This window comes from Apium graveolens, chromosome 1 (genome assembly GCF_009905375.1).
Source record: "Apium graveolens cultivar Ventura chromosome 1, ASM990537v1, whole genome shotgun sequence".
In the NCBI taxonomy this organism is placed as follows: domain Eukaryota; kingdom Viridiplantae; phylum Streptophyta; class Magnoliopsida; order Apiales; family Apiaceae; genus Apium; species Apium graveolens.
The window spans coordinates 77565123-77590776 of NC_133647.1; the positions used below are offsets into that span (position 1 = coordinate 77565123).

Consider the following 25654-nt stretch of genomic DNA (forward strand, 5'->3'; position numbering starts at 1 on the left):
CCTATCAGGTCGGGTTCATATCATATTTTTAAACATATTTTCGATTGTGTCAGGTTCGATTCAGGCTAAAAAAAATTCAGATACATCCAACTTGACACGAAGTCGACCCAAAATCTGAAATTGCCACCTCTATTCTTGGTACAATCTCTTTACCCTGAAGTCTCAAAATGTGCGGAAAAAATTCAGGATCAATTCTGGGTGGCTAGTAACAATTAGCAATGCTCCTTAAATGGTGACATGTGGAGCAGATTAATACACCTTCGTCTCTTTTTAGTTGTCACGTTTGATTTTTGACCGATCAAATTGACTAAAATCTGAGTGAAGTTAATTAGCATTTTATCAATTTTTTTTAAAATGAGTATTTTATCAATTGATAAAATAAAAAATATATATCTTCGAAAAGAATTTTAATCTACTTTAATACTCTATCCGTCCTTTTCATTTCTTTACACTTTCCTTTTTGGGATGTCTCATCCATTTCTTTTCATTTCAAAACTTACCAAAACTAGTCAATGGGTCCCTCCATTTCCCCACTTTTCCTCCCTTTTCACACTATTTTTACCTCCACTATCTCCCTTTTATATATTAAAAACTAATGGGTCTCACTCCTTAACCCACTTTTCTTTCTCTTTTCACTACTTTATACATATTTCTTAATTTCCGGACCCAATCCTTTTGATAACAAATCAAAAGGACGGAGGGAGTATGTAATTTTCAATTTTTAAAAATAATATAAAAGTAACTTAAAATTTTTGATCAAAAAATAATCAATTTGACCGATAAAAGAAAAAAATGTGACAACCGAAAAAAGGATGGAGCTGGTATAAAAATGGGCGAAGGACAAATTTAGCCTATTTTTACACAAAATTAACAAAAATGATCAATTTATGAAAAGTTGGCCAATATTAGCCGATTGGATACCCAAATATCAGTGGAGTATTCATTTTATATGAGATACCCAACTGTTAGTGGAGTATCCCATATATGAAATACCCAACTACCAGTGGAGTATCTTAGTATCCCATATATGAAATACCCAACTACCAGTGGAGTATCTTATACAAATTGGTATACCCAATTGACAGTGGAGTATTCAATTGGCCACTTTCTTCCGAATGACTATTTTGGTTAAAAAATTTCAAAAATTGGCTATTTTGTCATTTTTTCCATAAAAATATGGTCAAAAGAATAAATGAAATAGAACGGGCCCTTATCGGGAATTTTCAACCTAAATATCTACCTTTGGTTTATGATGTTATCATTCATATTGGTAAAGTTCTCACAGATATTGCTCCTGCTGCAGCATCTTCTTTACCAGTAAAGTTATCTTTCAATCATTCACCTTTTATAATTGCTCGTGGTTTCATGTTAATTATGATCTTTTATAAACACTCCTGATATTATACTCTTATATCTTATTTTTAGCTGGCCATTTCACTAAGAATGTTTTTAGCAGACTTTATTAGGTAAATCATCTCAAGTTATTAAACTTATTGCTTGTTGCAAAATTTGAAGATTTAAGTCTGTTGTCTAAATTATGGCTTCCGCAAGTTATAATCGAACTCGGTCCTCTGCTGCTTCAACTTTGACTTCAAATTCTTCTGGTTGGGACATTTTTTTAAGCTTCTGAGGCATCGATACGCGATATACATTCACTGGTCATTTATACAATGCCCTTCATCGCAATGGTATTCGAACATTTAGGGATGATCCTGAGCTACGCAGCGGAGAAGTTATCCCAGACGGATTGCTCCAAGCTATTCACAACTCCAAGACTTATGTTATTGTTCTCTCCGAGAATTATGCTTATTCACGTTGGTGCCTGGATGAGCTCTTAGAGATCATCAACTGTTATAACTCAATGCAAAGATTGGTTATTCTTGTGTTTTACAACATCGATCCGTCTACCGTGGGACATTAAACTGGAAGTTTCAGAAAATCTTTTGAGAAACTTGAAACTCATTTTGATAAGGAAAGATTAGATAAGTGGCGAGGGGCATTGACCATCATAGGGAAGATTTCGGGCAAAGTATGTAGAAATATGTAAGTACAATATTTATTTCAAGGGTTTTGAGTTAGAAACTAACCTTTTCCAGCTTAAACATATTGTAGCTTAAATCTATTTTTTAGTTATTAAATTTATCAAACATTAGAAACTAATTAAACAGATGTTTGCAAAAGATATCGAGCTAGAAAGATAGGAAAAAACTGAATAATTGTATTCGTGGAAATTGCCTCAAACAAAAAATACTTACAGGTATGAAGCTGATTTTATTAGTGAGCTTGTTGATAAGATTCTACTGGAAATAAACCCCAATACTTTAGATGTTGCCAAATATCCGGTTGGGTTGGGTCCTCGTGTTAAAGAATTAATGTCATTGCTGAGCAGTGGTACTGAAGGTGTGATTAGGATTGGTATATATGGTATGGGTGGAGTGGGTAAAACAACTCTAGCCAAAGCTCTTTATAATCAACTCCTGCTCCGAAGCTTTGATGGCAGCTGCTTCTTAGCAAACGTTAGGGATATTTCAGGGACGACAAGAGGTCTAGAATCTTTACAACAGCAATTTATTAATGATGTTCTGAAAAGTAAGAAAAAAGTTATAGTTAACAATGTTGAACAAGGAATTATGATTCTAAGAGAGAGACTTTGTTCAGCAAAAAAATTGGTTCTTATTGATGATATAGACGACCTTGACCAATATGAATCTTTGGTGGGACCGTTTGCTTCTGGGAGTTTGATTATTATAACTACAAGGGATGAAGAGATACTGGAAAAAGTTGAAGTAGAACCAAGATATCGATACAGGGTCAATGAGCTAAATGATGTCCAGTCACTGGAACTATTTACCGAACATGCATTTGTAAATGCAGAAACTGACAACAGTTTAAAGGTATTGTCCACCGACATTCTACGTCTTGCTGGTGGGCTTCCCCAGGCTCTGAAAGTTTTTGGCTCACATTTGTATAAACGATCCGAGGTAGGATGGGTAGCTTACATCAAGAAACTGCAGCAAATTCCCAATAGCAATATTCAGCAAAGACTTATGATTAGCTTGGATGCCTTGGAATCAGATGATCCTATGCTAAAAGATATATTCCTTGACATTTCTTGTTTTTTCGTCGGATGGGCAATACAAATGGTTGTTGACATACTGGAAACTTGTTACTCCTATGCAGATTATTATATTGATATTTTAAAGAAAAGATGTTTACTAACAATTAACAATACAGTGTTGGGGATGCATGATCGGCTTCGAGATATGGAAATGAAAATTGCACGAAACGACTCTCCTCATGATCCCGGAAAACATAGTAAATTGTGGCTACCAAAAGATATAAGCGATGTCTTACAAAACCACAAGGTAATATTTATATATTTATATATGTGTGTGTATAAAAATATATTTATGTATCCATGAATGCTTTGAAATAAATTTGATGGCTTCAAATTCTTTATACAACACATCACTTGTTAAGTTTATTCTTGATGTATGTGTCTTAGGGAACTAAAGCAATTGAAGTTATCTTTGATCGCGTCTTAAGATAACAACAAGATCATACATTGAATACATAAATGTTCAGAAGGATGAGGAAATTGAGATTTCTTCACCTCACCGGTGTAAATCTGATTGGAAGCTTTGAACACACACTTGAAAATTTGAGGTGGCTCTATTGGGAATTTTGTCCCTTAAAGTATTTCCCATCTGACTTTAACCCGCAAGCACTCATTGTCCTTAAGTTGCCTTACAGCAAGATGATACGAATGTGGGACTTGGACTGTCAGGATCGAGTGAGATTCTGACCTAATTTGTGTTTATTTTTGGTATTTTATGAATTAACAAGTAAGATAACAGCTAAACAGCAACGAGACAGTAGAGATTAAGCAGAAATGTAGGTAAGAAACAGAAGAAATAAGATGAGAAACAGAAGAGATCATATCAGATTTAAGATGAGAAGAGAATGCTTGTAGACCAAGCCAGAATTTTAGAGAGAGATCAAACCTAGAGAGAAGGGAGAGAGAAGTTTGTAGAACAAAGTCCCATTTTCTGTTATTTCATCAAGCATACTCTCAAATTACAATTGAGCTGTTATTTATACTACTGCCGTTCTAACTAACTCTGAAATTACAGTACTACCCTTATAACTATATAGCATACTACTACTAGTACTTTTATACTAATGATGCATTCCTGACATTCCTCCCTCCTTGAAAATTAACCATGGCCTCATGGTGGATCATGCACTTCAAAACTATCCTTCAACTGTGTCATGTAGACCTGTCCAGCTTTGAATTATAGTAATATCTCATCACAGAAGTCTAACACAAGCTTTTTGAGATGATGCCCAGGACCAAGAGCATTGGTGAGAGCATAAAACATCACAATGTTCTCCTTTCCTTTAGCGGGTAGCTTTTAGGGACAAGATGTAAAACACTGTGAAGAAAAATTAAATTTCCTCTTGGATCAAATATGTATGTGGCAACAGATTTCGTTGAGGCTTCATGGCATGCAGGTCCCATTGACTTGTATATTTGAGGTCTGCCTTGTTCTAGCACCATGTATTGGTACTGGTATGGTAGTGCAATCATCTCAGTTCTCCCAAAATCAACATATTGTTGATTAATCTCATCAACAATTTTATCAAACCCATCACCCCCTTTTTGAATATTCTGGCCTTGGCCTTGCAATCTAGTTGGAACCTCAATCTCAATGATGAACACCTTCCTCGGCAACTGAAAGGATTCTTTCAATAACTGCTGCTCTATTGCCAAAAAAAATCCAATGCCTAAGTTGACTAACAACAGAGTTTTTCATTACAGCTTCTTGTTGAACCTCACTCTTGTTAATGTTTTTAGAGTCATGATTAGCACTATTTAACTGCTTGTTTTTCACCTTACCACCGGGATCAAAGAAAAACAGTTTCTTTCTATTAAGATGGCTAGACTTCTGTTCCCAACCATAAGAGTTTGCAGATGTGGGACCATCTCGGAAAAGAACATTCCAAATTACTTATCTCATGATGGTAGGGAAAACTGAAGCTTCTTGTTTAACAACATCTTCTGTATCTTCACCTTTGTACTCCACAAACTTGGTCTTGTCACCATATTCAGCTATCATGTCTGATTTGTTGACCACCCATGTTGCAAGTTCCTCTTTCATTCTCTTAGATTGGCATGCTTGCTTACAAACATGCTGGAAACCATCCAGCGTAGGACAGTAGGGGCATAATCCATTATTTATCCTCTCTTCTAACTGACTAGGTGTCTTTATCAGTAATGGATTCATGTCATGGATCACTTGTGTGTAAGATAGATTAACACTATCTTCTGATGCTTCACTAGTGCAGATTTCAGGTGGTAAGGGATTTAGAAAGTCTGGGTGACCTCCTTGCAAGGATGCTGAAATGAATTGCTTCTCTGGCCAGTAATTCAAGTCCTCCTCAAGTTCTTCGTCATAGATAGGTTCCCCTGTATAAGCTTCCCAAGAAGCACATGAATTTTCTTCTTCTGCAGATTTTGACCATTCCCCTGTCTTATTTCCACTGCCAAAATCAGCCAGCTGGTGCTCATCATCCTGTAGCCATTCAGAAACCTCTAATCCTTGAACCTTAGGGAGTCTCCACTTCAGATGATGCAATGCATCTGATGTAACATCTAGTTGCATAATTGTATCATGATTAACATTGACCTTCCAATCAAAATGATTAACATAACTCTTTTCTCTTTTCTTAGCTTGCATCTGTCTTAACATGTTCATCTTTTCTACAGCAAGTTCAATCAATTCCTCAATTTTCTGCAGCTTCTTATTAGTACTCTCCTTGTATAGTAGAATTTGTTGTTGCACCTCTTGCATTAGTTCATTATTGGACTTATCTTCCTGCCCGGAGGCTTCAGCATATCTATAATATTTCCTCACATAAGCCATAACTCCACTGATACAGATTACTATAACTAATCCTAAGAATTTCTCAGGTCTGTACTACCACAATAATTCTGACTCTCACAGTCAAATTGTCAAACACTTCTCGTGCACAGTACTTCTACTGATTAACTAACACAAACTAACCAATACTCTCACGATCAATTTATCCAACAGTTGCAGTGCACTACTTTACTTGCCTTTGGCAATATGCACCAACACTCACACCTTCACAATACAAACCAATTCACAAGCTAAATCACTTCAGCTACTACCACAAAACTTCACAACCACAAATTCAACAGTTATACTTCACTAAGCAACACAATCACATCTACTACACAGAACAAGCTTCCTTCAACAATAAAAACACAGATCCACCACAATTTTGACACAAAATAACTGAAAATGGCAAACTCCGATACTGAATTGACTCGGTGAATCTACAAAACAACACTATTTAATTATTTTTTGTTGTTTTCTAGCTTTTTCAACACTCATACACTATCTATTACTAAAAACGAGTCTATACTGAAGACAAACCAGCAGATACAACCTCAATCACTACTATTCTCTAAAGAACAGTTGAGAAGCAGAGTACCTGAACTGTGATGAACATAACTCTGTGTAAACTGAATGGATTGCAACACTGATACATGATTGGACTCATTTTTTATAGCACATGACTGGTGAAGCAGTAGCTGATCCTTTTATATGGCTCTGATACCAATTTGTCAGGATCGAGTGAGATTCTGACCTAATTTGTGTCTATTTATGGTATTTTCTGAATTAACAAGTAAGATAACAGCTAAACGGCAACGAAACAGTAGAGATTAAGCAGAAATGTCGGTGAGAAACAGAAGAAATAAGATGAGAAACAGAAGAGATCATATCAGATTTAAGATGAGAAGAGAATGCTTGTAGACCAAGCCAGAATTTTAGAGAGAGAAAACCTAGAGAGAAGGGAGAGAGAAGTTTGTGGAACAAAGTCCCATTTTCTGTTATTTCATCAAGCATACTCTCAAATTACAATTGAGCTGCTATTTATACTACTGCAGTTCTAACTAACTCTGAAATTACAGTACTACCCTTACAACTATATAGCATACTACTACTAGTACTTTTATACTAATGCTGACATTATAGGTGATAGGGATAAATAAATCCTGATTATATAATTAAATATTGCAAGGTGTGGGCTGTTAGGCCTAATAAGAAGATGTATGACATTCAGACCAAAAAGGTCAACACATTGATCAGGCCTGATGGACCAGATCAGGCCTGATGGAACAAAGAAGGCCCAAAAGCCCTGATTATTTATTAATTTCATAATTAATAAATAAAGGAGGAAAACAGCTATTAAGATAAGTCCTAGTTGGGATATAAATCCTTGTACATTGGCCTCAAGGGGACCTAAAAGGATAAGGAATCAGTTTCCTGCTATCTAGGACTCCAAAGTCCATTCTAATTATGAGACTTGCCCACCAAGTCTCCTATACCAAGTCCAATTCAAGGACTCTCAATATCTATATAAGGGGCCTCACCCCACAAATCAGAAGTACGTTTTTTGTTTTGATCCTTGGCAATCAGCAAGGTACGTAGGCATCTTGTTAAGGCAGATTGAGTCACGAAACATAAGAGCAGTCAAATCGAGCTTCGAAGCTCACGTTCCTTAGTATTAAATACAACAATTATATATATTAGTTTTTTATCCATAACATTTGGCGCCGTCTGTGGGAAACTAAACAACAACCATGGCAAGAACACGGAGAACAACTAGCGCTCTGGAGGAGGGAACACCATCAGGGACAACTCAGGTGATTTCGTCAACCGTGGAGATTCCTCCCCACTCAACTTATGCAACTACTCAAGCGGAAGCCCAGATAGGGGCAACTCAACCTCAGCCACAAGGGCGACTCCCCCTACTATTCAAGGTACAAATTCTCAAGTTCAACAAGTACATATACCTGTGAATTTTCGACCCGTCGGGTATGAATATTCAACTGTTGTTACTACTAACCCCCCTTATGGGATGCCCCCTTACCCCGAGGTTGGAGGAAGTGGATATGCTGGGCGAAGTGAAGCACGAGGGCAATCGCCCCCTTATATACGAGGTTTGGCTCCTATCCTCGAGGATCGGGAATTTTCTGGTCCTTACACTGAGAGAGATTTCGAATCTTCGGATGATGAAGTGGCCCCAAGAAGGAGACGTCCTGGCAAGGAACCGATGGTCGATGAAAGGCAACGCCCTCGAAGCACCCAAGGGGCGAATCCCCAGGAAGTGCAGGAAAGGATAAGGGCTCATGAGGCTGAGATCCAAAGGCTGAGGCGTGACTTGGAAGCTCACCAGGCCACCAGACCCCAGATACCTCCTAGGGGGAGAAATCCTCCTCCTGTTATAGACTTGGATGGTCCGGTACGAAGAAGGGTTGTCGTCCCAAGAACTGATCCAAGCAATCTCCTTCCCCTTGGAGATCCTGATGATCCAACTCCACCCTTCACAGAAGAGATAATGAATGCCCATATCTCAAGGAAATTCAAGATGCCCACTATCAAAGCCTATGATGGCACTAGAGACCCCGCTAACCATGTCTGGACATTCTCTAATGCACTGCTGCTGCAACCCGTGAATGACGCTATTAAGTGTCGGGCCTTCCCTCAAACCCTGTCGGGTATGGCTCAAAGATGGTACAGTCGCTTACCCCCAAACTCTATTGGATCGTTCAGAGAGTTAAGTCAGGCTTTTATTAAGCAATTCATCAGCGGGAGAGTCCATGAGAAAAGTTCAGCATCTCTTATGAGTATTATGCAGGGAGCTAAGGAATCCTTGAGAGATTTCCTGAATCGTTTCACAAAGGAGGCTTTAAAAGTCCCGGACCTTGATGATAAGGTAACCATGATAGCACTGCAACAAGGAACTAGGGATGAGTTTTTCAAGATGTCCTTGGCCAAACGTCCCCCTGAAAGCATGTTGCAGCTCCAAGAGAGGGCAGGGAAGTATATCAAGGTTGAAGAAAGTATGAGGAAGACCGTAGTAAGTAATGAGCCCACTGGAGGCAAGAAGCGGAAAACTGATTTAGAATATATTGCAAAGGACAAATATCCTAGAACCGAATAAAACCCTGATTCAACCCCCAAGAAGGGAGGACCTGGGCAAAAGTTTACTGAATACGCTAAGCTGAATGCTCCTAGAAGTCAGATTTTGATGGAGATTGAGAAAGATAGAGATATTCGCTGGCCTAAGCCTTTGAAGGCTGATCCTGCCAAGCTAGATAAGAGCAAGTATTGCAGGTTTCACAAGGATGTTGGCCATGACACCGATGAGTGTAGGCAATTGAAAGATGAAATTGAGTTTTTGATTCGAAAAGGAAGATTGAACAAGTATACTGGAGATGGAGGGGACAGAAATAATAATGGAAGGAAGAACTTTGAAGATCGTAGGAGGGACCAAGACGATCAGGGGCGGAATCCCCAACCTAGAGGGCCGGTTATAAATGCAATTTTTGGAGGACCGCGACGCCCTCGAGGACCTGTGATAAACATGATCTTTGGAGGTCCAACTGCTGCTGGATTGTCCAAAAATTCAACAAAGGCATATACTAGAGAGGTTATGCATATTGTTGGAGAAGCCCCGAAGAGGGCCAGGACAGAAGTAATATTAGCTTTTGATGATTCTGACCTAGAGGGCGTAAAGTTTCCTCATGACGACCCGTTGGTTATAACACCAATAATAGGAAATAGCCCAGTTAAGAGGGTTCTTGTGGATAATGGTGCTTCTGTGGATATATTGCTCCACGACGCCTTTCTAAGGATGGGGTATAACGATTCCCAGTTGACACCAACCGACATGACAATATATGGATTTACTGGAGTAGAATGTCCTGTGGAAGGGATAATCAAACTGCCAACCACCATAGGTACGGAACCAAGACAAGCAACGCAGATGTTGGATTTCGTGGTAGTAAAGGCTAGTTCAACTTATAATGCTATCATGGGGAGAACAGGGATACATGCCTTTAAGGCAGTCCCCTCTTCCTACCATTCAGTTATGAAGTTTCCCACCCGAAACGGGATTGGAGAAGAGAGAGGAGATCAAAAAATGGCTAGAAGCTGTTATGTGGCCTCTTTGAGGGCAGATGGAGTCGGGGGGCAGGTTCTTCCTATTGAAGATATGAATGTCCGAGAAAATGACGAGAAGAGAGGAAAGCCAGCAGAAGACTTGGTTTCGGTTCCTTTAGACCCCGAGAATCCTGAGAGGATGACTTTCATTGGAGCTACATTAGAGGAGCCCCTTAGAGGGAAGTTGGTGAAATTTTTGCAAGAAAATAGTGATGTGTTTGCATGGTCAGCAGCTGATATGCCAGGCATAGACCCGGAATTGACTACTCACAGGTTAAACGTGGATCCAAGCCGGAAGACAGTGAAACAAAAGAAAAGAAATTATGCCCCGGAAAGACAAGAGGCTATAAAACAGGAAGTAGAAAAGCTCTTAGAGGCTAGTTTCATTGAGGAGATCCAATTTCCGGAGTGGTTAGCAAACCCTGTAATGGTGAGGAAGGCTAATGGGAAGTGGAGGATGTGTATAGACTTTACTGATCTGAATGATGCATGCCCTAAAGACTGTTTTCCGCTGCCAAGGATTGATATTTTGATTGATACCGCTGTTGGGCATGAGATGCTGAGTTTCATGGATGGATTTAGCGGATACAACCAGATCAAAATGCATAAGGATGACATTCCAAAGGTATCATTCATCACTGACTTTGGTGTTTATTGTTATCTTGTTATGGCGTTTGGTCTCAAGAATGCAGGAGCCACCTATCAAAGGTTGGTGAATAAAATTTTTAAGGACTTTATTGGAAAAACTATGGAAGTCTATGTTGATGACATGTTAGTCAAGAGTCTAGTAAAGACTGATCATATAACTCATTTGAGGGAAGCTTTTGAGGTCCTGAGGTACCACAAGATGATGTTGAATCCTACGAAGTGTGCTTTCGGAGTAGGATCTGGGAAATTCTTGGGATTGATGGTCTCAAAGAGAGGAATTGAGGCTAACCCCGACAAAATAAAGGCGATCCTGGACATGGAACCACCAAAAACTATCAAGGATGTTCAGAAACTCACCGGAAGGGTTGCTGCGCTAGGACGATTCGTCTTTAAGTCAGGAGACAAGTGCCTATCATTCTTCAAGTCACTAAAGAACATCAAGGACTTTGTATGGAATGAGGAAAACCATAAGGCATTCGAAGAGTTAAAGAAGTATATGGCTCAGGCCCCGTTGTTGGCCAAACCATCTTTGAATGAAGTTTTATTCTTGTACTTGGCTATTTCAGAGAGCGCCTTGAGTGCGGTGTTGGTTAAGGAGGAACTGAAAGTTCAGAAACCCGTATACTATGTCAGCAAAATTTTGCATGGTGCTGAGTTGAATTATTCAACTATTGAGAAATTCGCTTTAGCCTTGGTAATGGCTTCGAGAAAGCTGCGTCCTTATTTTCAGGCTCACCAGATTGAGGTGCTAACAAATCAGCCCCTGAGAAATATCATTCACAGTCCCAAAGCAAGTGGGAGATTGATTAAGTGGGCGATAGAGTTGGGAGAGTTCGATCTCAAGTATAAGCCACGTGCGGCAATAAAAGCCCAGGCACTAGCTGACTTCGTGGTGGAATGTACCATACCCAACCAAGAAGTCGGGAGGCAGGAAGATGCCATACAGGAAGATGCCATACCTCAAGACAAGAGAGTCGATAATGGGAGCAAAGAGAAGGATGATAAAGAATATTGGGTTCTCTATTTTGATGGAGCATCAAAAATAAACTCCAGTGGAGCAGGATTGGTTTTGCAAAGCCCTGATGGGTTCTTAATTGAGTATGCTATGAAGCTAGACTTCCCAACCACAAATAATGAGGCAGAATATGAAGCCCTGATAGCTGGCCTTGGTCTAGCTGGGACACTTAGAGTCAAAAACTTAAAGGTCCGGGGAGACTCGAAGCTGATCATATCTCAGGTAAAGGGAGAATTTGAGGCAAGGGATGATACGATGGTTAAGTATGTTCGCCTAGTAAGGGCTGTAATGACCCAATTTAATGAATGCCATGTTGAACACATTCCAAGGGAAGAAAATGCTAAGGCAGATGCGCTATCAAAGTTTGCTTCATCTGAGATAGAAGAAAGTTCGGGAAGTGTGTACTTCCGTGTTTTGAAGACACGAAGCATAGATGTTAAGCTTGTGGCTCCCATAGGCCTGGGGACGTCATGGATTGATCCTATCAAGGCTCACATTCAAACTGGTTGGTTGCCAAGTGATGCAACTGAAGCACGGAAGTTAACTGTTCGAGCACTAAGGTACTCTTTGATAGATGGGATTCTTTACAAAAGATCTTTTGTGGTTCCCTACTTGAGGTGTCTCAGGCTCGATGAGGCACACTTAGCTCTTGAAGAAGTGCATGAAGGTATTTGTGGACAACACTTGGGGGGCAGGGCCTTGGCTCATAAGATAACTCGTCTAGGCTTTTATTGGCCGGAAATGATGGCTGATGCCAAAGAATATGTGAAGATGTGTGATCGCTGTCAGAAGCATGCACCTGTTGTTAGACAACCTCCCGAGATACTGACATCTATCAACTCGCCTATTCCCTTTGCTATGTGGGGGATGGATATTCTAGGGCCCTTCCCTATGGCCACGGCACAAAGGAAGTTTCTGATTGTAGCCATTGATTATTTCACTAAGTGGATTGAAGCCAAACCCTTGGCCAAAATCACAACTAAACAGGTTGCACAATTCCTGTGGGAAAATATTATGTGCCGATATGGAATTCCCCGTGTCCTAGTCACCGATAATGGAACGCAGTTTAACAACGAGGAATTCAAGAAGTATTGTGAAGAAAATGAAATTGAGTTACGGTTCACCTCCGTGGCTCACCCACAAGCCAATGGGCAAGCGGAAGTAGCAAATCGAATAATCCTGGATGGACTAAAGAAGAGGATCGAGAAGTCAAGAAATAATTGGGTGGATGAGATACTTCCCATATTATGGGCCTATAGGACTACCTGTAGAGTCACGATAGGAGCAACTCCCTTCATGTTGGCGTATGGGGCAGAAGCAGTAGTTCCAGTGGAGATATCACATTCCTCTCCAAGGATTCAGGCTTTCAATGCTGAGGAAAATGAGGAAGGACAAAGGTTGGCTCTAGACTTAATCGATGAAGTGCGAGATGAAGCACATGCAAAGATTGTAGAGTATTAGAAGAAGGCTTCATTCTACTACAACTTAAGGGTTAAAGAAAGGTTCTTTAAACAAGGTGACCTAGTATTGAGGAAGATAGAAGCTTCTGGGGTAGGACAGAAAGGGAAACTTGCCCCAAATTGGGAAGGGCCGTACAAAGTCAAGAGCGTTCAGGGTAGAGGAACCTACAAGCTGGAGACTATGGATGGTTTTGAAGTCCCGAGAACCTGGCACGCGCAAAACCTGAAGGTTTACTACGTGTAAGATAGTCGAAGTACGATTCTCACTTGTCATTGTGACAGGTAGGTTTAAAAGCACCTTGAAGCTTTGTTTGCGTAGGATTTTTATTTTCTAGCTATTATTGATCAGGGTCGAACCCATATTATGTAAGGTTTTGGAAAACCAGACTTGAAATTGAAGAGTTCGAAATTATTTCAACCTATGGATGTTTGAGTTGTGATAATACTTGTGTGGCCCATTAGGTCAAGTTTGAATGCATATTAAAGTATCGGAAAAATAAAGGAGAGAGATGCGAATAGGGAGAGTAGCATATAAAATAACCCCGGAGGGTAATAAGTTTTAATACAAACAAAAGTCCAGACATAAGTTAAGGATAAAATTACAAAATAAAAAAACTACTCCTCCATGCGGGAGCCTTCATTCTCTTGCTCCTTATCAGCGCCTTCAGCATCCTTCGCAGGAGAAGCGGGAGGAGAAGCAGTGTTAGGATCCAAGATGCGATCATCTGGCTGAGGGGAGTTGAAGAGGGCATCTATGCTGTCCTCCGACTCAGCCTGCTCAGGACTTATAAAGTCCTTAGGGTCGACCAAGCCCGGGTGCTTCTCAGAAACCGCCTTTACGGCCGCATCCCATCCCTGAGTAAACTGTAGGGAATAAAGACCCTCATCATGAATCTCCATGAGATTCTTAAACTTGTCAGAATCCATGTAGTCATCAATGAGCTTATCCTTATCGCTCTTAAGTTTCACCAGCTCGGATTGAGCCTTAGCCAGCTCCTCTTTCTTCGTGTCCAGCTTCTTCTCCAGGACCTTGGCTCTCTCCTCCCATTTCTTCATCTCCTTCTCAAACCCATATGAGTTACCCTTCCAGGACCTAGCCTGATGGAGGGCCGCCTGGAAGTAGGTATTACTCTGCAAAGAAATATGTATGAGTTAGCACAAGTTCGTTGAAATACGAGAAAGTTGGGATTCAAAAAAAAATGAGAAAAAAGAAAGTTACCGCAGCTTGGGCTTGAGAACCCAGAAGCTCAATGGTCTCGATATCACTCCCCGTAACAATGTCAGTAAAGTCGTGGGGAGTGATGGAATGGTACGACCAATCCTTAGCGTGTTTGGTGGATCCAACCACCGTATCGCTCCTCCTAAAGCCCCAGTTAGGCCTGAAGGAATGTGCCTTAAGTGGAGGATCCACATCGTCCCCCAGCTCGACCACCGGGATGTAGGGCTTAAGAAAAGAAGGACCGTCAGGTTTGCTCCTGGGGTCCCTGTTTAGCTTGGCCCTCTTCTGGCGGCCTGACTCCCCTTCCTTGGGCCTGTTGACATTATTGATGGCCTCGCAAGCTGAAAAAGAGAGATAGAAAGAATATTAAATTGCAGGAGAGATAAACGTTACAATTAAAGGGAAGGAAAAATGGTTATCCAGATTATAATTTACCCTTATCACTGGCCTGAGAGAGACCGAATTTCTTCAAGGAAAACTCCTCTAAGAGGGTCCTGGTGTCTGTTTTCCCATCATCTGAAATTAAGGCTTGGTAGGCCACCTCCTCCTCATCAGATAATCTGATGCTACCTGGACTCCCATCTGACACTTTGCAAAAGGGCCTACGGAAGAGTGTGGCCCAATCACCCCCAGCCCAGGTCAGCCTCACAAACTCGTCCCTCCATTTGGGGTTGTTCTCAACTATGGAATTACTATCAAAGATATGAGGGATTTTGGGCCGCTGACGAATTAAAACCCAACCTGGTTGACTCATGGAGCTATTATAGAATTGGAAAACTTTCCTAAAGACAGCTACGGAAAGAGGAAAATTGTTTCTAAGACAAAGGACCATAAAACAGATAATGTTCCTCCAAGCGTTAGGAGGGAGTTGACAAGGGTTGATTTGTACATCGGCAAGTAAGCGAGGAATAAATTAATGGAATGGGAACCTAAGACCCGCGGTCAGGGCTCCTCGATAGATAAACAAAGTATCCCCCTCCCAATTACAAGTCCTATCCCCAGGGGCGGCTGGAGTGATCCTAAGGTGGGGTGGAAGTCTGTACAGGGTGTTCATGGACTCTATCCTACCATCTAACTCATGAAAGGTGTTACCATGGTTATACGAATCTAACTCAGATAGAGACGGATATTCATCACCTCTCGAGTTAATCATATCAAGTAGGGAAGTATATGGAGATTGAATTTGAATATTTGTACCTCTCTTAGAGACATTCATCTTCTGCAAACGAGCCAAGTCACGATCCGCCATTGATATGCTTCGATTGAAGGCTTGAAACCCAGAAAAACCTGAGAAAGGTGGAACTGTGGTGGCTGAGGTCGCCGGAAATCGCCTTCTCAAAGGGAGAACTCTAGAGAGATTTATGAGAGAAAATGAGAAATGTGAAGTGAAGTGAGGATTCTCACTTCACACTACACTTATATAGGCGAAAAGCTCGGAATACGAGGCGTTTCTAGGCCCATTTAGCCAGGCCCAACCTAAAAGCCCATCTACCAGAAATATCAGGAATAATCTAGAAGCTCCTGTGGAAAATGAAGGGTCAAAAATCGACCAGAATTTTAAAATGGTTCGATCAGAGTCCTAATCGACAAAGAAGAAAATCCTAATCGATACTTCAATCGATCAAGAGGGAAGAAACCTATTAAGTTCGATCAGAGTCCTGATCGACGCCAAACAGGATCCTGATCGATACTTTATTCGAACAGAAGGAAAGAAATCCCCTAAGTTCGATCAGAGTCCTGATCGACCCCAAAAAGGATCCTGATCGATATCTCATTCGAGCAAGAAGGAAGAAAACCACTAAGATCGATCAGAGTCCTGATCGACACAGAAGAGAATCCAGATCGATATTTCATTCGATCAGAACGGTAGAAAGCCACCTAGTTCGATCAGAATCCTGATCGAAATCGATCAGGAATTCTGATCGATTAAGCCCATGTTTCAGTCGACTAGAGTGTCACTTTGAAGGCCAGTTCGATCAGAGTCCTGATCGAAATCGATCAGGAATCCTGATCGATTCCGCATAGATCCTGATCGAAGATCCCGTCGACCAGACTGTTAGTTCCTGAGCTAGTTCAATCAGGATCCTGATCGAAATCGGTCAGGAATCCTGATCGATTTTTTATACATCCTGATCGATTTTAAGGCAGAAAATTAGGGAAAAATCCAGAAATTAAGGATAAATCCCAGAAAATTCTAGAAAATTAGGGGAAAATCCAGAAATTAAGGATAAATCCCAGAAAATTAGGGAAAAATCCAGAAAATAAGGGAAAAGTCCAGAAAATTAGGGAAAAATCCAGAAATTAAGGATAAATCCCAGAAAATTAGGGAAAATCCAGAAATTAAGAATAAATCCCAGAAAATTAGGGAAAACCCCATAAATTAAGGGAAAAATCCAGAAAATTAGGGAAAAATCCAGAAATTAAGGATATATCCCAGAAAATTAGGGAAAAACCCAGAAATTAAGGGGAAAATCCAGAAAATTAGGGAAAAATTCCTGGAAATTAAGATAATTCCTGAAAAATCGTTGTAAATGTGTAGGTCGCTCCACACTTTAAAAACGAAACCATGTAAGGGAATGAATAGACTTAACTTCTGCGAAACCTAATCAATGTTTTCCAAAAGTTGGGGGGCAAATGATAGGGATAAATAAATCCTGATTGTATAATTAAATATTGCAAGGTGTGGGCTGCTAGGCCCAATAAGAAGATGTATGACATTCAGACCAAAAAGGTCAACACATTGATCAGGCCTGATGGACCAGATCAGGCCTGATGAAACAAAGAAGGCCCAAAAGCCCTGATTATTTATTAATTTCATAATTAATAAATAAAGGAGGAAAACAGCTATGAAGATAAGTCCTAGTGGGGATATAAATCCTTGTAGATTGGCCTCAAGGGGACCTAAAAGGATAAGGAATCAGTTTCCTACTATCTAGGACTCCAAAGTCCATTCTAATTGTGAGACTTGCCCACCAAGTCTCCTATACCAAGTCCAATTCAAGGACTCTCAACATCTATATAAGGGCCTCACCCCACAAATCAGAACTACGTTTTTTGACTTGATCATTGGCAATCAGCAATGTACGTAGGCATCTTGTTAAGGCAGATTGAGTCACGAAACACAAGAACAGTCAAATTGAGTTTCACAGCTCACGTTCCTTAGTATTAAATACAGCAATTATATATATTAGTTTTTTATCCATAACAGTAGGTATCACGAGTTTATTTGTTTCCTGCATATATGACAATTCAAATAGAAATATCTGATTAAATTTATCCGATTTGCACTCGCATTTCCAGGATTCAGAAGTTTTTGATAAATTAAAGACTATGAACATGTCATACTCTGCACAGTTAACTACAATTCCGGATTTCACCAAATTACCAAGTCTTAAAACTTTAAATCTCGAGTACTGTACAAGCCTGGAAGAGCTCGAAATATCAGTTGGAAGTTTGGGGAGGCTTGTTTCCTTGAATTTGAGGGGTTGTAGTAAGTTAAGAAGTCTTCCAGACACCATTTGCAACTTGAGAGTATTGGAAGTTCTAAATATTGGTGAATGGTATAATATCGGAGCATTGCCAGAAGAACTGGGGAACATTAAATCCCTAAAAGAGCTCGATGAACATGATGTAGCTATTTCAGAATTACCGGATTCTATTGGATGTCTTAGTAAGCTTCTTAAGATTATATTAACTTGTCACGAGAAGAGTATGATATTAAGTCGTAATCCGCAACTTCAAACTTTTACTATTTTTCCAGACACCATCTGTAACTTAAGAGAACTAGAAGTTCTGAATATTGGTTATTCCAGAAGTCTAGCAGAATTGCCGGTAGGATTGGGGAACATTGAATCCCTAAAAGAGCTCAATGTGCATGATGTAATTGTTTCGGAAATACCGGATTCAATTGGACGTCTTAGTAACCTTGTTAAGCTGAGATTAACTAAAAATAGGAACCTTGGAACTCTCCCAAAAACCATTGGATATTTGAGATCACTGGAGATTCTAGATATATCTCACTGCAGAAGTCTAAAATCTAAATGCATTGACAGTAGAAATGGGGAAACTAGAATCCTTGAAAGAGCTCTATGCATCTGGTCTATCTGTTTCAGAATTACCGAATTCGATTGGACGCCTAGGTAAACTTGTTGAGCTGACATTAAGTGGAAACACGATGCTTAAAACTCTTCCGGACACCATCTGCAACTTGAGATCACTGGAATTTCTACATATTGATTATTGCAGTAGTCTGAAAACATTGCCTGTAGAATTGGGGAAGATTGAATCCCTAAAAGAGCTTCATGCACAGTGTTTAGCGGTTTTAGAAATACCGGATTCAATCGGACATCTGAGTAAGCTTGTTAAACTAAAATTATCGAGAAACAAGAACCTTAAAACTCTTCCAGACACCACCAGAAGCATGAGATCACTGGAAATACTAGATATTGATGATTGCAGTAGTCTGGAAGCATTGCCAGCAGAACTGGGGAACATTGAATCCCTAAAAAAGCTCCGTATGAACAATATTTCTATTTCGTATATACCGGATTCAATCGGATGTCTGACTAAGCTTGTTGAGCTGAAATTACGGAGAAACAAGAACCTTAAAACTCTTCCAAGCACCATTTGCAACATTTGATCGCTGGAAGTTCTGGATATTTCTGAATGTAAAAATTGAAACACTGCCGGATCAGCTGTGGGAGATTACAAGATTAAAGGAGCTTTATGCAAGTGGTCTTGCTATATTGGAAAGACTTCCTGATATAGCATCAACCCGACTAATTGCATCATCATTGAAGAAGTTGAATATATCGAAGAATGTGTTGACTGCTCTGCCAGGTGGTATAAGTCAGCTCTCAAATCTAGAAGATCTTTATCTTACAGGTTGCTGACATCTGTTGTCCATTGTAGAACTTCCTTCTAATCTGAAACATTTTGAGGCAGATGGTTGCAAGTCTATGAAGATGTTACCAAATTTATCCCATTTGGAGCTGTTGAAGATATTGGACCTTGCAGATTGTAGTGGTTTGACAGAGTTGCATGGTTTGGAAGGGCTCACTTCTATAAAAAAAAAAAAAAGAATTTATGTGGGGGGTCGTTGCAACTATCTCTAACGAAAAAGTTGTTTCAGGTTTGATTAGTTTCAAGTTATCATGATTATAAATTAAGATTTTAGTTCTAGCTAATTGAAAAATCAAAGTCCTATATATACTCCATTTAAAATAAGTTATTTAGAAATAATGTTCATTCCCAAATCCTTCTACTGATGTTTTGTCTCACAAATTTATAAAATGTGCATTTTCATCTTTTCTATTCTTGTCTCTCTTTACATCCTTGTAACACCTTGAATGTGCTTCAAAAATTGCAGTATCACATATAATTCTTTCCAACCTGGTTAGACACTTTTTCCTAGTATGGATCTCTTTTTAATATCTTCTAATGAACTGTTCCTAGTTACAACTCGCTTCTTTGGTTCTTCCTTGTGTATATTTATTTTCTATTAGATACATTGTCATTTAATATTGATAATTATACTATCAAACAACTAAAACACTTTGTCCACTTCAATATTGATGTGAAGATTTAAGTGGTGGTTGTTTATTAAAGAGTGGTATATAAGTGTTTTCTGTATATACTTTATCCCAGTTGTATTAATGATTGAAAATTATTTAATAATTGCTCTTGAGTCTTGATGTAGAGACAGTTTCATTGGTTTAATATCAGACATATAAACTGTGTGTAATATGTATATGTTGTTAAAAAGATCGTCATCTTTTGCAACAGATTTACTCTCGACTCGGGCATGATATTCAAGTTTACGTTACCTAGACAGAGTTTCCAGATTGGATAATAGAATCACCTGATTGGATTCAAAATAATTTTGGTCCAACAATATATTTGACTTTACAGCCAACAGCATCGTATGGTTTCTTGGGGATGATCCTTTGCTTTGAATACAAGATGAATAGTGTCCATTATCCCACAGTGAAGAATATTATAAGTAATTTTATATGGCGCACAAGTATTTGTCGTTACGATCATGAATCACACGAACACGAAGCCCTGATAATGGTATTATTACCGAAAATAATGTTCCCAGTCAAAGGTGATGATAGAATTGAATTAACAGCTGGTGCAGAAATTCTTGGGATTCGTCTACTATACAAAACAGAGTGCAATAATTGACGACTGCCACCACACCACTGCCATTGTCTAGAAACAACTTACCCTGACATGAATTACTTGTTTCCCGCCTACTGAAAAAGGTAATGAGATATACTCTGGTTAATTCTTATTGCTGCAAAAAATGTCAATATATCCGTAATATCTAAAACACTTTTATCGACTTTTAGCAGACACATATCATTTTTCTTGGTTAAAGAGGAAGGTAAAAGGGCTTTTTTTAGGTATTTGCATTATTGAACTCGAGTTTCTTAATTTCCATATTAAAACTGAACTGTTCAAGAAAGTTAGTCCTGTTTTATCTAATAACAAGAGGTTTAGATATTTCAAATTCGTCTTAATCATGATTATATTATAGGTTTGGACCCGTGCTGCTTGAATTAATGTTCAATTTAACACCGTTTTATTTTTGCTACAGGATGAGTTGTAGGGGATAATGATATGCATCATCATATCCCTGTTTCTGTATCAGATAAGCCTTTCATTTTTCTAACGGTAGCATCTTTATGTAGGAAAGAAAAACAGATGGGAATTTGGTGCATTGAAGACATGATCTGGATTTTGGAATTTGAATGACAAATATTCGTAGCAATTTCAGCTAGTGTTAATATTCATATATTCCAGCAGTGGCTCTAATATGTTGCTAGTCATTTCTTAGTTGAGACTCCTAGACCTGTTGAAGGTAGTATCTGTTTCATACAGCTTAATAACAACTTAACTAACAATCCTAATGTATGGATTATTAGGCAGATGTTAATTCTGTTTGTTTCTCTAATTTTTTTATGAACAAAAAGCTAGATTTATCTCAGTTTACTGTATTTCAACACATTAGCTCTTCACTATTTTCCCGAAAGCTAAACACCTGGTTGCATTTAAGCCGAATGACCTTTAATTTTACAAGATTCTTTCGGATGATAATCAGTTTTATATATCAGGCTCTGTATGATCCCCGGTTTCTTTGTCCTGTTAACCCATGTAGCTTGGAACCTTGATTTGGCGTACAGAAAGAAGAAAAAGAAATTAATTTTTTTACATCTCGATCTATGCGTGATAAGTTTACAGAGGTTATGGACTTTCAGGCAGGATCCTTGAGGAACCATTATTGCACCACCATTTTAGACCAAATGTTGGGCTAAACATCTGCTACATCAGTGAGGATCCTTTTGGAACTATTGTTGCACACCCATTGTAGAAAGAAAAAAGTGGAACCAAAACATCCTGCTATATTACTAGTTTTATAGACAGGCATGATATTATAGTAGCTGTAGTAAGGAATGATTATGTTTAGTAAATTTATTTGTGGGAATCTTTTAACACCCAGAACATATATATATCTGAACTTAAAGCTAAATAAATACCATTTGTAGAGCAGTGTTAATTGTTTGATCCAGCTGAAAATATAATTTTGAACAAGATAAATAACCAACCAAAGAAATTATAATGAAATACAAGGCACCGACATAATTAAAAAACCAAAAAAGAAAACATTATACTAACAAGAAAAAAACATTTCACAAAGTATTGAGAAGTACGCATTAGCCTCATCAAGTTAGCAGCTTATTCTTGTTTTCCGCCTGCAGTACCGGCGGCAGCAGCAGCAGCAGCATGAGGTGAAGTAGGAGATGGTATTTTAGGGCGCTTAACGATTAAAACGGGACACTTGATGTTTTGTGCACAGTGATTGCTCACACTGCCCAGAAATGCCCTGCATGTTATGACATTCAAAAATTAAACCAAATATATGCACATGAGATTATATAATCTACTCTGCAGTAAGTTCCCAGATATAAAATGCACCCCGAAACCACATCTACTCCAACTCTGTGGTAGAGGAGCGGAGAGACAGTTATTCAGGGACAGCCAGCAAATTGATTGGACAAAGATAAGCTAGAGGTTTCACCTCTTCAAAGCACCATAACCGTGACTGCCCAACACCACCATATCAGCATTGAGTTTCTCCGCCGCCTCGCAGATCACGTCCCTTGCATCTCCAGTCTCTACTTTTATCTCCACCTTGATCTTTCATTATACATAATCAAATTACATATGTATTCAAAAACTGGGTAGAAACATGAACTTGGTAGACACATGACTCATTGACACAATGCAGCCTCATTATAAAACAACAACAAAATCATGAAACGACATAAAATCCAATCCGATTTGTCACACGATAACAAAATCTAAAAATAACACACAAAAAAAAACAACTGATAGACTCACAACAACTCAAAATTTTGAACTAAACTCTCAGGTACCTGAGGATAGTCTTGGCAAACTTTTTTAGCCTTGCGGACCACGGACTCCGCAACCTCATTAACATACCTCTCCATAGACTCCACAATATCTTGCGAAAACAAATACCCTATTCCAAAAACACACACACAACTCAATATCAACATTTTCATAAACCCAAAAATCTCTTAAAATATAACACTAACAGGGTAACATTTAAAAAGAGTCTTGAAATTGCACTAAAAATAACAACAAAAAATACCTTGACGAAGTAATAAATCTCTAGGCCTACCTGTTTCATCAACATAAGGGTAAACAGTTCTAGCAGGTTTAGCACAAAGGAGAATAAGGGTATCATTGGAAGAACAAAAAATGTTGTTCAAGCTCCAAGAAAGTGCATAGCTGCTCTCTTCTCCTTCATCTACTGCTACTATTATCTTTCTCTCCATCTTCAGAAAAACTGTAAAGTTGTTTAGTCTGTGTGTATGTGTGTTTTGTTGATCTGTATAAGCTTACATGGGAATATGTTGTATTCAGTGTCATAACTCTCTATATATAATATATTTGAAATCAGGGGTAGAGAACATCACGGTGGGCAGAGAAAAAACTGCTTTGTTCAATCCTGGTTTTGGTGGCACCCGGTCCCAGGGAAATCGTCAATCATCTGATTTTTTTTATTTGTAAAATCAACTTAAAATTTTTAACTGAGATATTTTTAATGCCTGCAACATTTTTGACTTTAAATACTACCTCCTAGATTTGCGAATGGATGTACTTTTATTATTAGTCTTAACCAATTGGATATGAATTTTCTAAAAAAAATTGATGTGATAATAAGCTGATACAATAAGAATTCGATTTATTAAAAATTAATATTTTCACTTATCCAATTCGATAAAGATTTGATCTTAACTATATAAAATTATTTTTTTTATAAATTTTATATATATAAATAATATAATTATAATATATTAATTTAATCTAGTTTATACCTTTTTAAATAGGACCGGATTTTTATAAATACAATAACTTTTTAGAATTAATTTAACATATTAGAAGCAACATGTGCCCGACACAAAATATAAGATAGCTCTACAATAGTATAATGAGTATAATTTGGTTCAATATCCTAATTCGATTATCCATATTATTCACAATCATTTGATGACGTGACAAATGTTTGATAGTATGAAAATAATTCTTCTTTACTGTTGATACGAATGTAATTAGTCATTTTCCTATCTATACATACTATCTATCTATATTATATTATAATATACGAAATATTGAAAGTTTGGTATTCGGTCGGTCGGTACCTGCTGAAATTACTTAGTTACACTTACTTAATTGTTCTAATTCTAATTATTGGGTCGATCAGTTCTAATTGTAATTGATATTGAAGTCAATTTCCTTTATTACTTTACAAATTTCAATTCTATTTTATATCGAACTCTATAACACTATAATTTATATTAAATTCAACTTCTTCTATCAATTTAAATTTTAATTCATATCGAGTTCTATATCATTCTAATTTTTTACTTCGGGCTAAATTAAATTTAAACAAACTAAATATAATTCTTAAGTTTTGGTTAATATATAACCTGAGTCGGGCTAAGATAAAATAATAGTACTATCAATCCTCCTAAAAAATTATACTAATGAACTTGGATAAACAAAATAATATATTTTATTTATCCACGATAAAAAAATATATTATACAATTGATTCAGACTAACACAAAACTAAAATAAAAATACAATCCGACCAACAGAAAAAACACATATACTAATTATTCAGTTTAAAACAAAATTATCTTATTGATCCGGAATTAAAAAAAATTTAACTAAAAATAATTAGTTTAATTTGGTCGGTGTATTGGGCATCGGGATAAAATAAAATAATGTAAATCACTGATCTGAGATAAATCAAATTAATATTAGATCAAGTATAATTCGTAACCTATTAATGTGAAATAAAAAATCAAATTTTATTTAAAACATAATTTTTTTATATACACTTAGAATTTTCAATAAAACTATATCTTTCAATAAGTAATATTGCATTTTTTAAATATCTTTTATAGAGTTATAGTTAATCGATTAAGTAATCACCATGTTAAAATAATAGTTTTTTAAGGTACCAATATAGTGGATACATTATATATATATATATATATATGTATATATATATTTATTTATTTATTTATCATAGGTAACCCGCAGCCGCTACCCTTCGGGTGCGCACTGGATACATTATATTTTTACATTCAATAAAATAATAATTTTATTATAATAATATTTCCCCCATAAGTTATCACTTTAAATAAGTTTAAATGTTGTAAAAAATTATGAACATATACGTTTTACTTATATAATTATCATGAAGTAATATTATTTAAAGGATTTTGGTCCAACCCCAGGTGGTTGTAGTAACCACCTCGTTCCCCGCATTGTTTTATTGCAGCAGCAGACCTCCAGCAATGAGACATTGCGGGAGGTACCTACCACAATGAAATAATGCGGCAGGATTACTGTTTTTATTTAATTTCTAAAATAATAAAAAATTATATTTTAATGAAATAATTTTTTTCGATAATAACAGAGTTAGAAAATATATAATAATTTTAACAACCATTTGTTCTATATTTTTTAATTTTATTACTACTTCCCATTTATTATCAATTGTATAATGAGTTAAAAAATTAAAAATAAATTAGATATATAATCAACAAAATAATTAAAATATTAGTTTTAATGAAAAAAATAAAAAACCTAAGATAGTAACCGAAATGTAGGAATGGAGTATTGCAAGTATGATTGTTTATTGATCGAAAGGTGTCGTCTTCTCTAAA

At 37.7% G+C, this 25654-nt stretch overlaps 2 protein-coding genes and 1 long non-coding RNA gene across 5 annotated transcripts in view; 1 reads left to right on the plus strand and 2 right to left on the minus strand.

The window, feature by feature from the left end:
• Nucleotides 1-2367, minus strand: part of LOC141664612 (uncharacterized) — a 45770-nt gene extending 43403 nt beyond the window's left edge. Inside the window, exon 1 of the long non-coding RNA XR_012552037.1 lies at nucleotides 2256-2367. This is a non-coding gene — a long non-coding RNA (uncharacterized LOC141664612). The remainder of the gene's footprint in view (nucleotides 1-2255) is intronic.
• LOC141664603 (TMV resistance protein N-like) lies at nucleotides 1282-21351 on the plus strand. 2 transcript variants are annotated; one of them, XR_012552036.1, is made up of 5 exons: nucleotides 1282-2043; nucleotides 2258-3365; nucleotides 17683-19513; nucleotides 20167-20648; nucleotides 21078-21351. XR_012552036.1 is itself a non-coding variant. In XM_074470566.1 (3 exons), coding segments are annotated over exons 1-3 (1953 nt in total). In that variant the 5' UTR covers nucleotides 1282-2041; the 3' UTR covers nucleotides 18526-20119. The 2 variants fall into 2 exon arrangements, 1 of the variants encoding a protein (XP_074326667.1); XM_074470566.1 differs by lacking the exons at nucleotides 20167-20648; nucleotides 21078-21351 and having other exon boundaries at nucleotides 17683-20119.
• Nucleotides 21352-21965: 614 nt separating this feature from the next.
• LOC141720063 (uncharacterized) lies at nucleotides 21966-23409 on the minus strand. 2 transcript variants are annotated; one of them, XM_074522422.1, is made up of 4 exons: nucleotides 23063-23409; nucleotides 22824-22930; nucleotides 22466-22584; nucleotides 21966-22270 (listed from the first exon to the last, which is right to left on the minus strand). In XM_074522422.1, the coding sequence occupies exons 1-4, from the start codon at nucleotides 23247-23249 to the stop codon at nucleotides 22123-22125; spliced, it is 561 nt and encodes a 186-aa protein (XP_074378523.1). In that variant the 5' UTR covers nucleotides 23250-23409; the 3' UTR covers nucleotides 21966-22122. The 2 variants fall into 2 exon arrangements, with proteins under 2 accessions (XP_074378523.1, XP_074378527.1); XM_074522426.1 differs by having other exon boundaries at nucleotides 23093-23388.
• Between the last annotated feature and the right edge of the window lie 2245 nt (nucleotides 23410-25654).

What these genes read in the sequence shown, in the direction of transcription:
- LOC141720063 (XM_074522422.1), bottom strand. Translation starts at nt 23,249, where the DNA reads ATGGAGAGAAAGATAATAGTAGCAGTAGATGAAGGAGAAGAGAGCAGC. An exon ending in AGATTTATTACTTCGTCAAG is followed by an intron (nt 22,931 to 23,062) that starts GTATTTTTTGTT and finishes TTTTTGGAATAG; the next exon opens with GGTATTTGTTTTCGCAAGAT. An exon ending in GGTTATGGTGCTTTGAAGAG is followed by an intron (nt 22,271 to 22,465) that starts GTGAAACCTCTA and finishes CATAACATGCAG; the next exon opens with GGCATTTCTGGGCAGTGTGA.
- LOC141664603 (XM_074470566.1), top strand. An exon ending in ATGTCTTACAAAACCACAAG is followed by an intron (nt 3,366 to 17,682) that starts GTAATATTTATA and finishes TCGCATTTCCAG; the next exon opens with GATTCAGAAGTTTTTGATAA.